Source organism: Balaenoptera ricei, chromosome 2 (genome assembly GCF_028023285.1).
Source record: "Balaenoptera ricei isolate mBalRic1 chromosome 2, mBalRic1.hap2, whole genome shotgun sequence".
Taxonomy (NCBI): Eukaryota; Metazoa; Chordata; class Mammalia; order Artiodactyla; family Balaenopteridae; genus Balaenoptera; species Balaenoptera ricei.
This window is the reverse complement of record NC_082640.1, coordinates 95,783,457-95,798,806: the sequence shown is the minus strand read 5'-3', so window position 1 is coordinate 95,798,806 and position 15,350 is coordinate 95,783,457. Positions and strand designations below refer to the sequence as shown.

Below are 15,350 nucleotides of genomic sequence, written 5' to 3'. Positions count from 1 at the left end.
ATTTTTCTTACATGTAAAATCACAGACTTATAACTAAAAGAGAAAATACTTTTAGCCAAACATGCTATGAAAAGTTTTGAATGTAATTAAATGCTAAGTAAAGCATTAGTTACAAAATGCATTAAAATTTTTTTCTTAACTGAGACATTAAAAGAAGTTAAAAGTTTTGAATATTTTGGAAACATCATATTAAAGCAAAGCTTAAAAAAGGATATGGTTCTTTCACTATTTCAGTGAGTTTAATCTTGACTTGTCTAGGGGCTTTGGAAATACCAGCTAGCTCATGCATCTTAAGATAATATAAAATCAGTGGACTCTGACCTCCAAAATTGAAGAGAACACGGTTAAACTCTGGGCCACTACTGCTATAATGGGACTGTAAGGGGTAGGAAAAAAAAAAAAAGAATCAATTATTACTTTTGTGTATTTTTAAAGAACTGTAAATAAAATATAACTGCATTATAACCATAAATACAATTATTATCTGGTATATTAAAACAAATAAAGGGAAATTCTGCAAGGCATCTTAATTAATTTACTAAAGTATGAGACTATGAGTATGTGCAGTAAGGCTCTGCTAGTCTTTTAGCATGAAGACAGGCCAATAGAGATCATTCTATCTGAAGAACAGAAAGAGAAAAGAATGAGCAGAGCCCCAGAAAAAGGGGCAGGAAAAAATATGAAGAAATAATGACTGAAACTTTCCAAGTTTTACGAAAAACACATCCAAGAAGCTTAACTCCAAGTAGGATAAATTCACATCTAGATGCGTCATAGTCAAAGTGCTGAAAGACGAAGACAAAAAGAAAAATCTCAAAAGCAGCGAGAGAAAAACAACATATAAGAGAACCCAAATAAGGTTAACAAGGTGATTTCTCATCAGAACAAAGAGGCTAGAAGCCCATCACAGTGCTGATGAAAAAAACTTTGACCACGAATTCTGTGTCAAGGAAACAACCACCATAATTATAATTGCTCCAATATTCTACTATTGACTTCTTGTGGGATGCAAGTATAGCAACTACTCATATGTTAAGTCTTTCCTCAATTTTTATAACGCCTAGATGAGAGATTTATTGTTGATTCCACTTCTTGTGGGGAAGTAAGATTTTATTCTCATTTGTTTTTACTAATATGTAAAATTCTCTTGTGTTTTATTTGCTTATGGTCAATTTTTCATTGTATTCATTCATAGCTGCTCCAAAATTATTTCAAATAGTGGTAATATTGTAATCAAAAGCAGTTCTTTGATGGTGAAAACTTGATGTCAATATCAGCTGTTTTTTCTGTAATGTAAATCATTTACTTCACCATAGTCTCCCATGACAATTTACATCAGGTTATACCTAGCCTGATCTTAAAACTTGCATGCAAAACCGCACCAAGCATTTTCCTGGCTTTTGCCTGGTGTATTATAAGATAGAAACTCTATCTTACTGAAGTTTTAGGAACAGACATTCCTGTTCTTTTTCTGCAGTTACGAGTTTTTAAACTAAGAAAACCACAGTACACAGATCCTTCTTCCTCTATGAGAAACCATGATTTTTTTTTTAAGCGTAGTTCAATCAGGCAAGAGCAGATTGAAAGCAGGGCTCCAGAATGAACGTAATACACAATTATTGTCTAATCAGCACAGAGTAGATTCCACATGTTTAAACAGCCCACGAATACAGTAGATTTTGGTGTCAACAACATTCTACTTTTGACATATACAGAGCTTACTGTTAAAAGTGATTCCCACATCTTTTCAGAGGCCTCCAAGGCAAGGCTTTATTAACCTATACTTATGCAGTTGTAATTTTGGACCTCTATACTTTTTCCACAGTAATAGTTTATCTTCTAAGATCAGGCCTGTTACCCCAGCCTGTTGTAAACTTTTGGTCATCCAATATATTCATAGTTCTTCCAGGTTTTATGACTTCTACATGGCTAATGAAAAATGGCAAGCATATTTTTATCAAAGTTGTTGATAAAATATTGTGCATGAGACAGGGCCAATGATGCAGCAATACGGTGTACTGCCAAAGACATATCTGCAATTTGCTTTCTATCTTTTAATAGCGATATCTGAAAAAAGTTATTGTCAGTTACAAATCCATCTGTCCATATTTCTTCAACTTGTAAACAAACTATAAAAGACCATTTTTAGTGCTTGCTGAAGATCAGATATACAATTTCTATTACATTTCCTTGATTTCTAAATTTAGCAACCTTACCCTCCTCCTCTGCTCCCATGCACTCCCCTGCCTCCCGCCCCCTGCAGCCAAGATGGTGCAATATTGCCATCTACCCCAAATGGACTCCCAGAGTCGCCAATTTCTATCCTAAGTACGGACATCCTTGGCAGCACTGTGAAGGTTGGAAGAGAGTCTATATACCTGGATTATTAAAGACCAGGAAATATATGAATACTGACTTTCAGAAAGTGGTTTTTGTATAGGCATAATATAAAATTTAAAATAACGGTCAGCCTTGACTAGATAATTCAGAAAAAATTTTAACAAAAAAGACTGCAACAGATTTAAAACCCAATTGGCTAACAAGTTAAGAGATCAAATTCAGAAGTTCAAGCCAACGGTCTCATCAAATCTTGGCTAAAGCAACACAAGGTGGCAAATCCATAGGACCTCTGTTTGGGAGGCACCTTCAAAAATGTGGAGAAAGCAAGTATTCAAGACTTAAGATCAAGAGTACCTACATATGGTCATTTATTCCGGGACCATGGTTTAAGAGGCGGGGACAGGTCAACCACTGTTGAAAACGCCATTGAAGTTTTCTCTGCAACTTTGACTCTTATTGAGATCAGAGCCATGTCTGTATGTCAACCCAAGGAGAAGCAGTGCCAGAAGTATGAGGAAAAGATAAACGCTATTCATTTTCCTTAGGGATGAGGATAGTTTCAGAAATAAATATGACTTTAATATTAAGATTAACCTCTCCAATAAATCTCTTCTGATTATTAATTTTTTTCTAAAATATATATCAAGAGTGTAATAACCAACATTGTCCATGTGAAACTGTTCAATTAATTAAACTGGAAATTAAAGAAGGACATTTTTTATAATTATTATACTCCAAACCTTTGTTGGTAGTCCTGATAATCTTGATTCTTCCTTGGATGCGGGCATTGTATATCCTTCTGGGTTCTTTAAAATTTTTGTCATATTGAAGTCTATATCTAAAACAGAAAATAAAATATTTTCTTAAATTCTTTCTTTCTTCACAAAAGGCATGATATCCCTTCTTTTTCCTAGCAATGCATCTTAAACATGCAGAGAGGTAAAAATGTATGAGAGAAGGTTAGGATATTGTTATAGCTTGCCCCAGTCAGAGGAAATGAATATTCCATCTCATTTTACCCAACAGGGCTTTAGAGTTTTCAAATTCATTCATGTACACTATTTCACATCATCCTCACAAACCATTTTATGAGCTAAGTAACATTTCCCACAATTTATAGATTAGAAAACTAAGGTTAAGGAAACTCTATGACTTTTTCTAAGAGTAAGTCTTGCTCTAAGGTGATAGTTGTTCACATCTCTGAATCTATAAAAACCACTGAATTGTATTCTTTAAATGGGTGAATTGTATGGTATATGAACTATATCAATAAAGCTATAATTAAAAAAAAAAACAGTACAGGAAGAGGATGCAGACCTAGGTCTTTTGCTTCTGATTTCAGAGCTCTTTCCATGACCCTCTAGTTAAATGCAATAGGAGGCTTTGGTCTCTGCATGTTAGAGTCTACCTTTTCCATATACTGACAACATACCCAGATAAGGAAAGACTTGGTAATTTTTCATTGCAACCAGTGTAAATATGCATGAGGGTACCCAGGGAGTCTTGTCTTAAAGGAGAACTATATGATTTAATCAGCCATGTCAGTCAGCCTAAAAGCATATGCTAATTATTAAGGATATCTTAATGTAGAGCAGAGAAAACAGGTGATCTGAGAAGTTTGTACTAGATTCTGGCACTGACAATTATTACCAGTTACCAGGTAGACAAATCAGATCTACAGATTGTGATGTTGATGACAAACCTAGAAGAGTTGAAGAAAGTCACTTGAATTAATTTTTGACATTACCCATTAAAAGATATTAGATACTAGCCTGAAATACTTGAGGCAAATAGGCATTTATCTCTGGCAGAGATTAAAGAACTAGTTAGCAAGGAACCTGTATTTTAAAATTTTGAGTGGAACCAAAGTTAGATTGAGTTGGGAGTTAGAATGGCAAGAAAGGTAATGAACCATATAATTTCTCTACTTTAAAACTTGCTCAAAAGCATACAACCCATTATGGAGAAGAATCTGACAATATCTACCAATAATACAGACATTTTTCTTTGACTCAGCAATCCCTCTCCTGAGAATATATTCTACAAAATCTCCTACATAAGCACAAAAAATATATGTACAGGTTTAATGATTATAGAATAATTTGTAAAATTTAGAGATTATAAACAACCTATGCATTTAGCAGTCAAGTACTGGTTGAAAAAACTATGGCACTCCTATTTGATGGAATACTATAAGCTGTAAAAAAAAAAAAAAAAAAAATGAGCAAGATCTCCATACAGATGTGAAGATATCTACAGGTCATATCATAAAGTGAGGAAAGCAAGTTGCAAAACAGTGAAGAGAGTATATTACTTGATTGAATATATACAATATATAAAATATACTACTCAGTGTAAATGGGAAAGAATGTATACGATGTATACAATATACTACATTCAGTGTAAAAGGGAAAGAATAAAAATAAGGCAAATATCTATTGTATTTGCCTTCATTTGTATAAAGAAACACTGAAAAGATAAATAAGAAATGAATAAAAATATTCTCTTTGGGAGGAATGATTAAAAACAAAACATGCTCAATTTTGAATCATTCTTAAATACATATTTAGGTGCTATTACTTAACTTCTAGTCACTATGAACAGATATGCTACTAATGACAAAAGGACCTCTACTTCATGTATACCATACCCACAATAAAAGCCTTAGAAGATTGCTTGAACTTTGTTGTAAAATTACTGTCAACAGATTAATATCAGGCAAAGATTCTAGGCTTGGAGTAACAGCAATAGACATAAAAAGTAAGAGATTAATGAAAAACACAAAGCAAAGAAATTTTAGAAGTGAAAGAGTCAAAGAAAAAAACCCTACATAAAGGAAAAACCCCACCCTGATATGATAAGAGTAATAAGTAACCTTAAAATCACTGAATTTACTAGCTTTTCTCCCCCTGCATTCCTCTAGTTTGTTGATTTATTTTAGGTAAAAATATTAATTTTGTCCCTGATTATAGTTTTTATATCTCCTCTGTTCTCAGCATCTCTGAATGCTAGGGAAAGTCATCGGAAACACCGATATTGACTCTACTTGATAAAACTATGAGAAAGTATGTCTCAACTGTTCTTATTAAGTCTTTAGAAATTTCACTAGTGACAAAATATTCCAGTCTTACTACACCGATGCTGGAAAAATTTCATTTTCATAATTATCCCCTTTTTATTTTAGGGATATTACATCTCTTAAAAGGGAGACACTTATGCAAGTAAGTATGGTTACCTTTATCCACTTTTGTAGTTTTTATTCTAATAGTCTTTCTGAGATGCAAAAAACTCATATATCTTAGCAAAATTAAAGTTCATGCAGGCCATATATAATATTATATATCAATAAACTACAGAAACAGAAAAAATGTTAATTAGTTAAAAAATTAAATTAAAAAAAAAAGATGCTCACTGAGGTCAGGAGAACAATGCATGAACAGAATGATAGTTTCAACAGAAATAGAAAATACAAGAAAGTACCAAACAGAAATCACAGAGCTGAAGAATACCTGCACTGAAAAATACATTACAGGGGATCAACAGCAGGTTAGAAGAAGCCAGAAAAAAGAATTAGCAAACTCAAACACAAGGCAATGGAATTCATCCAATCAAAGAAGTAAAAAGAAAAAAGATTTAAAAAGTGAAGATAGCTTCAGTGACTTGTGGGACAACATTAAACAGACCAACATTTGCATTATAGGGGTCCTAGAAGGAGAAGAGATAGAGAAAGGGGCAGAACATTTATTTGAAGAAATAATAGCTGAAAACTTCCCTAAACTGGGGAAGGAAATAGACATCCAGATCTAGGAAGCCTAGAGAGTTCCAAGTAAGATGAGCCAAAGAGACCCACACCAAGACACATTATAATTAAACTGTCATAACTTAAAGACAAGGAGAGAATCTTAAAAGCAGCAAGAGAAAAACAACTTGTTATGTGGAAAGGAACCCTCCATAAGACTATCAGCAGGATTTTCAGCAGAAACTTTGCAGGTCAGAAGGAAGTGGCATAATATATTCAAAGTGTTGAAAACAAAACAAGACAAAACAAACAAACAAACAAAACCTACTAACCAAGAATTCTCTACTCAGACAAGTTGTCCTACAGAATTGAAGGAGAGATAAATAGTTTTCAAATAGTTTTCCAGACAAGCAAAAGGTGAAGGAATTTATGACCACTAAACTGGCCTTCCGAGAAATGCTGAAGGGACTTCTTTAAGCTGAAATGAAAGTGCTAATCAGAAATAGAAAAACATATGAAAGTACAAATCTCACTGGTAAAGGTAAACATATAGTAAAATTCAGAAAAATCTAATGTTATAAAGGTGATGAGTTAATCACTTATAATTCTAGTACAAAGGTTAAAAGAAAAAAGTAGTAAAAATAACTATAACTACTATAATTTGTTAATGAATATGCAAGATAAAAAGAAACTGTGACATCAAAAACTAAACAAGGGGGAGGAGTAAAAATGTAGAGCTTTAGAATGTGTTTGAACTTAACTTGTCAACTTAAAATAGACTGTTATAAATATGTTATTTTACGTAAGCCTCATGGTAATCACAAAGCAAAACATTATAGTAGATACATAAAAGATAAAGAGAAAGGAATCTAAGCGTGCCACTAAAGATTATCACCAAATCACAAAGGAAGAGAGCAAGAGAAGAAGAAAGGAACAAAGGAATTTTTTTTTTTTCACACACACACACTGTATTTTATTTTTACAAGAGATAAATCGACTGCCACCAAGCATTGTACATGGATGACCACAACAAAAGCAACAATGATTGCAATTACGAAACATGAAACACACTCATACTATGTCATAATATTGACATTCAGTCCAGTAATCCTCCACTGTAACAGCTCCTTTACTTTGCAGTGAAAATTGATTTGTATATTCTTTGCCTCTGAGTCCTTGTGGGATTTTTTTTTTTTTTTACATTCAGACAGAAAGTCACAAAAATTATACTCATCCTCATCAGTTCACTCAGTCCCATGTAATTAATTTTTTTTTTTCATCTTGATCTTTTGTTAGCACTTTTATGAGTTCATCAGGTTTTCATTAGAGTTCTGAAAATGCTTATTCATTCAGTTCAGCAGTACAGTCCGTTACCAGAAACCTGTACTTGTCAGAGTCTTTTCCATGAATTTCTTGAAGATGAAACCCTTTTATAGGAACATATTTGCAAAATCATCAGAGTACACCCAGAACTGTCTGTAAATGACAAAAGACTTAAAAATGACCACGGTTAAAGATTTGATGAAAGTTCATAATAATGCAGTTGACAAGAAAATTAGTTATTTCTGAGATATACATTTTAAAGTAATAACTAGGATTATTACTTATAACATTATACCAGAACATATAAGATTTTTAGAAATTTCATGTAATGTCTGAAACATTTATATTAACATATTTCCATACATATTTCCATACAAGTACAAATATAAGATTTTTAGAAATTTCATGTAATGTCTGAAACATTTATATTAACATATTTCCATACATATTTCCATACAAATACAAATATGATTTTTAGAAATTTCATGTAATGTCTGAAACATTTATATTAACATATTTCCATACATATTTCCATACAAGTACAAATATAAGATTTTTAGAAATTTCATGTAATGTCTGAAACATTTATATTAACATATTTCCATACAAATAACCCAATGAAAGTTTAGTATTAGTTGTTTTGTTTGTTTTTTTTATACTGCAGGTTCTTATTAGGCATCAGTTTTATACACATCAGTGTATACATGTCAATCCCAATCGCCCAATTCAGCACACCACCATCCCCACCCCACCGCAGTTTTCCCCCCTTGGTGTCCATATGTCCATTCTCTACATCTGTGTCTCAACTTCTGCCCTGAAAACCGGCTCATCTGTACCATTTTTCTAGGTTCCGCATACATGCATTAATATACGATATTTGTTTTTCTCTTTCTGACTTACTTCACTCTGTATGACAGTCTCTAGATCCATCCACGTCTCAACAAATGACTCAATTTCGTTCCTTTTTATGGCTGAGTAATATTCCATTGTATATATGTACCACATCTTCTTTATCCATTCGTCTGTTGATGGGCATTTAGGTTGCTTCCATGACCTGGCTATTGTAAATAGTGCTGCAATGAACATTCGGGTGCATGTGTCTTTTTGAATTACGGTTTTCTCTGGGTATATGCCCAGTAGTGGGATTGCTGGGTCATATGGTAATTCTATTTTTAGTTTTTTAAGGAACCTCCATATTGTTCTCCATAGTGGCTGTATCAATTTACATTCCCACCAACAGTGCAAGAGGGTTCCCTTTTCACCACACCCTCTCCAGCATTTGTTGTTTGTAGATTTTCTGATGATGCCCATTCTAACAGGAGTGAGGTGATACCTCATTGTAGTTTTGATTTGCATTTCTCTAATAATTAGTGATGTTGAGCATCTTTTCATGTGCTTCGTGGCCGTCTGTATGTCTTCTTTGGAGAAATGTCTATTTAGGTCTTCTGCCCATTTTTGGATTGGGGTGTTTGTTTCTTTGATATTGAGCTGAATGAGCTGTTTATATATTTTGGAGATTAATCCTTTGTCCGTTGATTCATTTGCAAATATTTTCTCCCATTCTGAGGGTTGTCTTTTCGTCTTGTTTATGGTTTCCTTTGCTGTGCAAAAGCTTTGAAGTTTCATTAGGTCCCACTTGTTTATTTTTGTTTTTATTTCCATTACTCTAGGAGGTGGATCAAAAAAGATCTTGCTGTGATTTATGTCAAAGAGTGTTCTTCCTATGTTTTCCTCTAAGAGTTTTATAGTGTCCAGTCTTATATTTAGGTCTCTAATCCATTTTGAGTTTATTTTTGTGTATGGTGTTAGGGAGTATTCTAATTTCATTCTTTTACATGTAGCTGTCCAGTTTTCCCAGCACCATTTATTGAAGAGACTGTCTTTTCTCCATTGTATATCTTTGCCTCCTTTGTCATAGATTAGTTGACCATAGGTGCGTGGGTTAATCTCCGGGCTTTCTATCTTGTTCCATTGATCTATGTTTCTGTTTTTGTGCCAGTACCATATTGTCTTGATTACTGTAGCTTTGTAGTATAGTCTGAAGTCAGGGAGTCTGATTCCTCCAGCTCCATTTTTTTGCCTCAAGACTGCTTTGCCTATTCGGGGTCTTTTGTGTCTCCATACAAATTTTAAGATGATTTGTTCTAGCTCCATAAAAAATGCCATTGGTAATTTGATAGGGATTGCATTGAATCTGTAGATTGCTTTGGGTAGTATACTCATTTTCACAATGTTGATTCTTCCAATCCAAGAACATGGTATATCTCTCCATCTGTTGGTATCATCTTTAATTTCTTTCTTCAGTGTCTTATAGTTTTCTGCATACAGGTCTTTTGTCTCCCTAGGTAGGTTTATTCCTAGGTATTTTATTCTTTTTGTTGCAATGGTAAATGGGAGTGTTTCCATAATTTCTCTTTCAGATTTTTCATCATTAGTGTATAGGAATGCAAGAGATTTCTGTGCATTAATTTTGTATCCTGCAACTTTACCATATTCATTAATTAGCTCTAGCAGTTTTCTGGTGGCAGTTTTAGGATTCTCTATGTATAGTATCATGTCATCCGCAAACAGTGACAGTTTTACTTCTTCCTTTCCAATTTGTATTCCTTTTATTTCTTTTTCTTCTCTGATTGCCGTGGCTAGGACTTCCAAAACTATGTTGAATAATAGTGGTGAGAGTGGACATCCTTGTCTCGTTCCTGATCTTAGAGGAAATGCTTTCAGTTTTTCACCATTGAGAATGATGTTTGCTGTGGGTTTGTCATATATGGCCTTTATTATGTTGAGGTAGGTTCCCTCTATGCCCACTTTCTGGAGAGTTTTTATCAGAAATGGGTGTTGAATTTTGTCAAAAGCTTTTTCTGCATCTATTGAGATGATCATATGGTTTTTATTCTTCAATTTGTTAATATGGTGTATCACATTGATTGATTTGCGTATATTGAAGAATCCTTGCATCCCTGGGATAAATCCCACTTGATCGTGGTGTATGATCCTTTTAATGTGTTGTTGGATTCTGTTTGCTAGTATTTTGTTGAGGATTTTTGCATCTATATTCATCAGTGATATTGGTCTGTAATTTTCTTTTTTTGTAGTGTCTTTGTCTGGTTTTGGTATCAGGGTGATGGTGGCCTCATAGAATGAGTTTGGGAGTGTTCCTTCCTCTGCAATTTTTTGGAAGAGTTTGAGAAGGATGGGTGTTAGCTCTTCTCTAAATGTTTGATAGAATTCACCTGTGAAGCCATCTGGTCCTGGACTTTTGTTTGTTGGAAGATTTTTAATCACAGTTTCAATTTCATTACTTGTGATTGGTCTGTTCATATTTTCTGTTTCTTCCTGGTTCAGTCTTGGAAGGTTATACCTTTCTAAGAATTTGTCCATTTCTTCCAGGTTGTCCATTTTATTGGCATAAAGTTGCTTGTAGTAGTCTCTTAGGATGCTTTGTATTTCTGCAGTGTCTGTTGTAACTTCTCCTTTTTCATTTCTGATTTTATTGATTTGAGTCCTCTCCCTCTTTTTCTTGATGAGTCTGGCTAACGGCTTATCAATTTTGTTTATCTTCTCAAAGAACCAACTTTTAGTTTTATTGATCTTTGCTATTGTTTTCTTTGTTTCTATTTCATTTATTTCTGCTCTGATCTTTATGATTTCTTTCCTTCTGCTAACTTTGGGTTTTGTTTGTTCTTCTTTCTCTAGTTTCTTTAGGTGTAAGGTTAGATTGTTTACTTGAGCTTTTTCTTGTTTCTTTAGGTAGGCTTGTATAGCTATAAACTTCCCTCTTAGAACCGCTTTTGCTGCATCCCATAGGTTTTGGGTCGTCGTGTTTTCATTGTCATTTGTCTCTAGGTATTTTTTGATTTCCTCTTTGATTTCTTCAGTGATCTCTTGGTTATTTAGTAACGTATTGTTTAGCCTCCATGTGTTTGTCCTTTTTACGTTTTTTTCCCTGTAATTCATTTCTAATCTCATAGCATTGTGGTCAGAAAAGATGCTTGATATGATTTCAATTTTCTTAAATTTACTGAGGCTTGATTTGTGACCCAAGATGTGATCTATCTTGGAGAATGTTCCGTGCGCACTTGAGAAGAACGTGTAATCTGCTGTTTTTGGATGGAATGTCCGATATATATCAATTAAATCTATCTGGTCTATTGTGTCATTTAAAGCTTCTGTTTCCTTATTTATTTTCATTTTGGATGATCTGTCCATTGGTGTAAGTGAGATGTTAAAGTCCCCCACTATTATTGTGTTACTGTCGATTTCCTCTTTTATAGCTGTTAGCAGTTGCCTTATGTATTGAGGTGCTCCTATGTTGGGTGCATATATATTTATAATTGTTATATCTTCTTCTTGGATTGATCCCTGGATCATTATGTAGTGTCCTTCCTTGTCTCTTGTAACATTCTTTATTTTAAAGTCTATTTTATCTGATATGAGTATAGCTACTCCAGCTTTCTTTTGATTTCCATTTGCATGGAATATCTTTTTCCATCCCCTCACTTGCAGTCTGTATGTGTCCCTAGGTCTAAAGTGGGTCTCTTGTAGACAGCATATATATGGGTCTTGTTTTTGTATCCATTCAGCCAGTCTATGTCTTTTGGTTGGGGCATTTAATCCATTCACATTTAAGGTAATAATCAATATGTATGTTCCTATGACCATTTTCTTAATTGTTTTGGGTTTGTTTTTGTAGGTCCTTTGCTTCTCTTGTGTTTCCCACCTAGAGAAGTTCCTTTAGCATTTGTTGTAGAGCTGGTTTGGTGGTGCTGAATTCTCTTAGCTTTTGCTTGTCTGTAAAGCTTTTGATTTCTCCATCAAATCTAAATGAGATCCTTGCCGGGTAGAGTAATCTTGGTTGTAGGTTCTTCCCTTTCATCACTTTAAGTATATCATGCCACTCCCTTCTGGCTTGCAGAGTTTCTGCTGAGAAATCAGCTGTTAACCTTATGGGAGTTCCCTTGTATGTTATTTGTGGTTTTTCCCTTGCTGCTTTCAATAATTTTTCTTTGTCTTTAATTTTTGCCACTTTGATTACTATGTGTCTCGGCGTGTTTCTCCTTGGGTTTATCCTGTATGGGACTCTCTGCGCTTCCTGGACTTGGGTGGCTATTTCCTTTCCCATGTTAGGGAAGTTTTCGACTATAATCTCTTCAAATATTTTCTCTGGTCCTTTCTCTCTCTCTTCTCCTTCTGGGACCCCTATAATGCGAATGTTGTTGCGTTTAATGTTGTCCCAGAGGTCTCTTAGGCTGTCTTCATTTCTTTTCATTCTTTTTTCTTTAGTCTGTTCCGCAGCAGTGAATTCCATCATTCTGTCTTCCAGGTCACTTACCCGTTCTTCTGCCTCAGTTATTCTGCTATTGATTCCTTCTAGTGTAGTTTTCATTTCAGTTATTGTATTGGTCATCTCTGTTTGTTTGTTCTTTAATTCTTCTAGGTCTTTGTTAATCATTTCTTGCATCTTCTCAATCTTTGCCTCCATTCTTATTCCAAGGTCCTGGATCATCTTCACTATCATTATTCTGAATTCTTTTTCTGGAAGGTTGCCTATCTCCACTTCATTTAGTTGTTTTTCTGGGGTTTTTTCTTGTTCCTTCATCTGGTACATAGCCCTCTGCCTTTTCATCTTCTCTATCTTTCTGTAACTGTGGTTTTTGGTCCACAGGCTGCAGGATTATAGTTTTTCTTGGTTCTGTTGTCTGCCCTCTGGTGGTTGAGGATATCTAAGAGACTTGATGGGAGGCTCTGGTGGTGGGTAGAGCTGACTGTTGCTGTGGCAGTCAGAGCTCAGTAAAACCTTAATCCACTTGACTGTTGATGGGTGGGGCTGGGTTCCCTCCCTGTTGCTGTGGCGGTCAGAGCTCAGTAAAACCTTAATCCACTTGACTGTTGATGGGTGGGGCTGGGTTCCCTCCCTGTTGGCTGTTTTGCCTGAGGCAACCCAACACTGGAGCCTACCCGTGCTCTTTGGTGGGGTTAATGGCAGACTCTGGGAGGGCTCACGCCAAGGAGAACTTCCCAGAACCTCTGCTGCCAGTGTCCTTATCCCCACGGTGAAACAGAGCCACCACTCGCCTCTGCAGGAGACACCCCAACACCAGCAGGTAGGTCTGGTTCAGTCTCCCCCAGGGTCACTGCTCCTTCCCCTGGGTCCCGATGCACACATTACTTTGTGTGTGCCCTCCAAGAGTGGGGTCTCTGTTTCCCCCAGTCCCGTCAAAGTCCTGCAATCCAATTCCCACTAGGCTTCAAAGTCTGATTCTCTAGGAATTCCTTCTCCCGTTGCCTGACCCCCAGGTTGGGAAGCCTGACGTAGGGCTCAGAACCTTTACTCCAGTGGGTGGACTTCTGTGGTATAAGTGTTCGCCAGTTTGTGAGTCACCCACCCAGCAGTTATGGGATTTGATTTTACTCTGATTGCGCCCCTCCTACCGTCTCACTGTGGCTTCTCCTCTGTCCTTGGACGTGGGGTATCCTCCTTGGTGAAGTCCAGGGTCTTCCTGTCAATGATTGTCCAGCAGCCAGTTGTGATTCTGGTGCTCTCGCAAGAGGGAGTGAGAGCACGTCCTTCTACTCCGCCATCTTGGTTAATCTCTGTAACATCCAGTCTTAATCCACTTGGGCTGCTACAACAAAAATACCATCAACTGGGTGGCTTAAACAGCAAGCATTTATTTCTTACAGTTCTGGAGGCTGGAAAGTCTAAGATCACGGTGCCAGCAAATTTGATGTCTGGTTTATAAACAGCTGTCTTTTGGCTGTGTCTTCACAGGGCCGGAACAAAGGAATTTAAAAACAGCCAGAAAACAATTAACAAAATGGTAAAGAGTACATACATATCACTAATTACTTTAAATGTAAATGGACTAAGTTCCCCAATCAAAAGACACAGAGTGGCTAAACGGATTAAAAACAAAACAAAACAAAACAAAAAAACCAAGACCAATCTATACATTGCCTACAAGAGATTCACTTCACATGTAAGGAAACACACAGATAAAGTGAAGGCATGGAAATAGATATTCCATGCAAATGGAAACAAAAAGAAACTTGGATACCTACACTTTTATCAGGGAAAATAGACTTTAGGGCAAAGACTCTAAGAAATAATGAAGGTCATTATATGATAAAGGAGTCATTTTAACAAGAGGATATAGCATTTGTAAATATTTATGTTCTTAACATAGGCTCACCTAAATATATAAAGCAAATATTAATGGACTTAAAGGGAGAAATGGACAGCAATCCAATAATAGTAGGGGACTTTAATACCCCACTTTCATCAATGGATAGATCAGTCAGACAGAAAATCAGTAAGGAAACATTCACCTAAACTACACATTAGAACAGAGGGACTTAACAGACATACATAGAACATTCTATCCAAAAGCAATAAAGTACACATTCTTCTAAGGCACACATGGAACACTCTCCAGGATAGATCATATATTAGGCCACAAAACATGTCTTAATAAATGTAAGAAGATTGAAATCATATCAAACATCTTTTCTGATCACAATGGTGTGAAACTAGAAATCAATTACAAGAAGAAAACTGGAAATTTCGTAAATATGTGGAGATTAAACAACATGCTACTGAACAACAAATGGGTCAAAGAAGACATAAAAAGAGAAATAAAAAATATATTGAGACAGATGAAAATGGAAATACAACAAACCACAACATATGCGATGTAGCAAAAGCAGTTCTAAGAGGGAAATTCATAGCAATAAATGCCTACCTTAAGGAACAAGAAGAATCTCAAATAAGCAAAATTAACTTACACCTCAAGAAACAAGAAAAAGAAGAACAAACTAATCCCAAAGTTAGTAGAAGGAAGGAAATAAAGATCACAGTGTAAATAATGGAAATAGAGACTAAAAAGACAATAAAAAAGATCAATGAAACTAAGAGCTGTTTTTTTGAAAAGGTAAACAAAATTGACTA

At 35.3% G+C, this 15,350-nt stretch overlaps 1 protein-coding gene across 2 annotated transcripts in view; it reads right to left on the bottom strand.

Moving 5' to 3' along the window:
• FAM227B (family with sequence similarity 227 member B) overlaps nt 1-15,350 on the bottom strand; it is a 290,963-nt gene that overhangs the window by 59,548 nt on the left and 216,065 nt on the right. Inside the window, exons 11-12 of one of the 2 annotated variants that reach the window (XM_059913331.1) lie at nt 3,081-3,178; nt 214-376 (exon numbers count right to left, since the gene is read on the bottom strand). In XM_059913331.1, coding sequence (XP_059769314.1) covers nt 214-376; nt 3,081-3,178 — 261 coding nt within the window. Of the gene's footprint in view, nt 1-184; nt 377-3,080; nt 3,179-15,350 lie in introns of those variants that run through there. The other variant, XM_059913330.1, reaches the window with a different exon arrangement.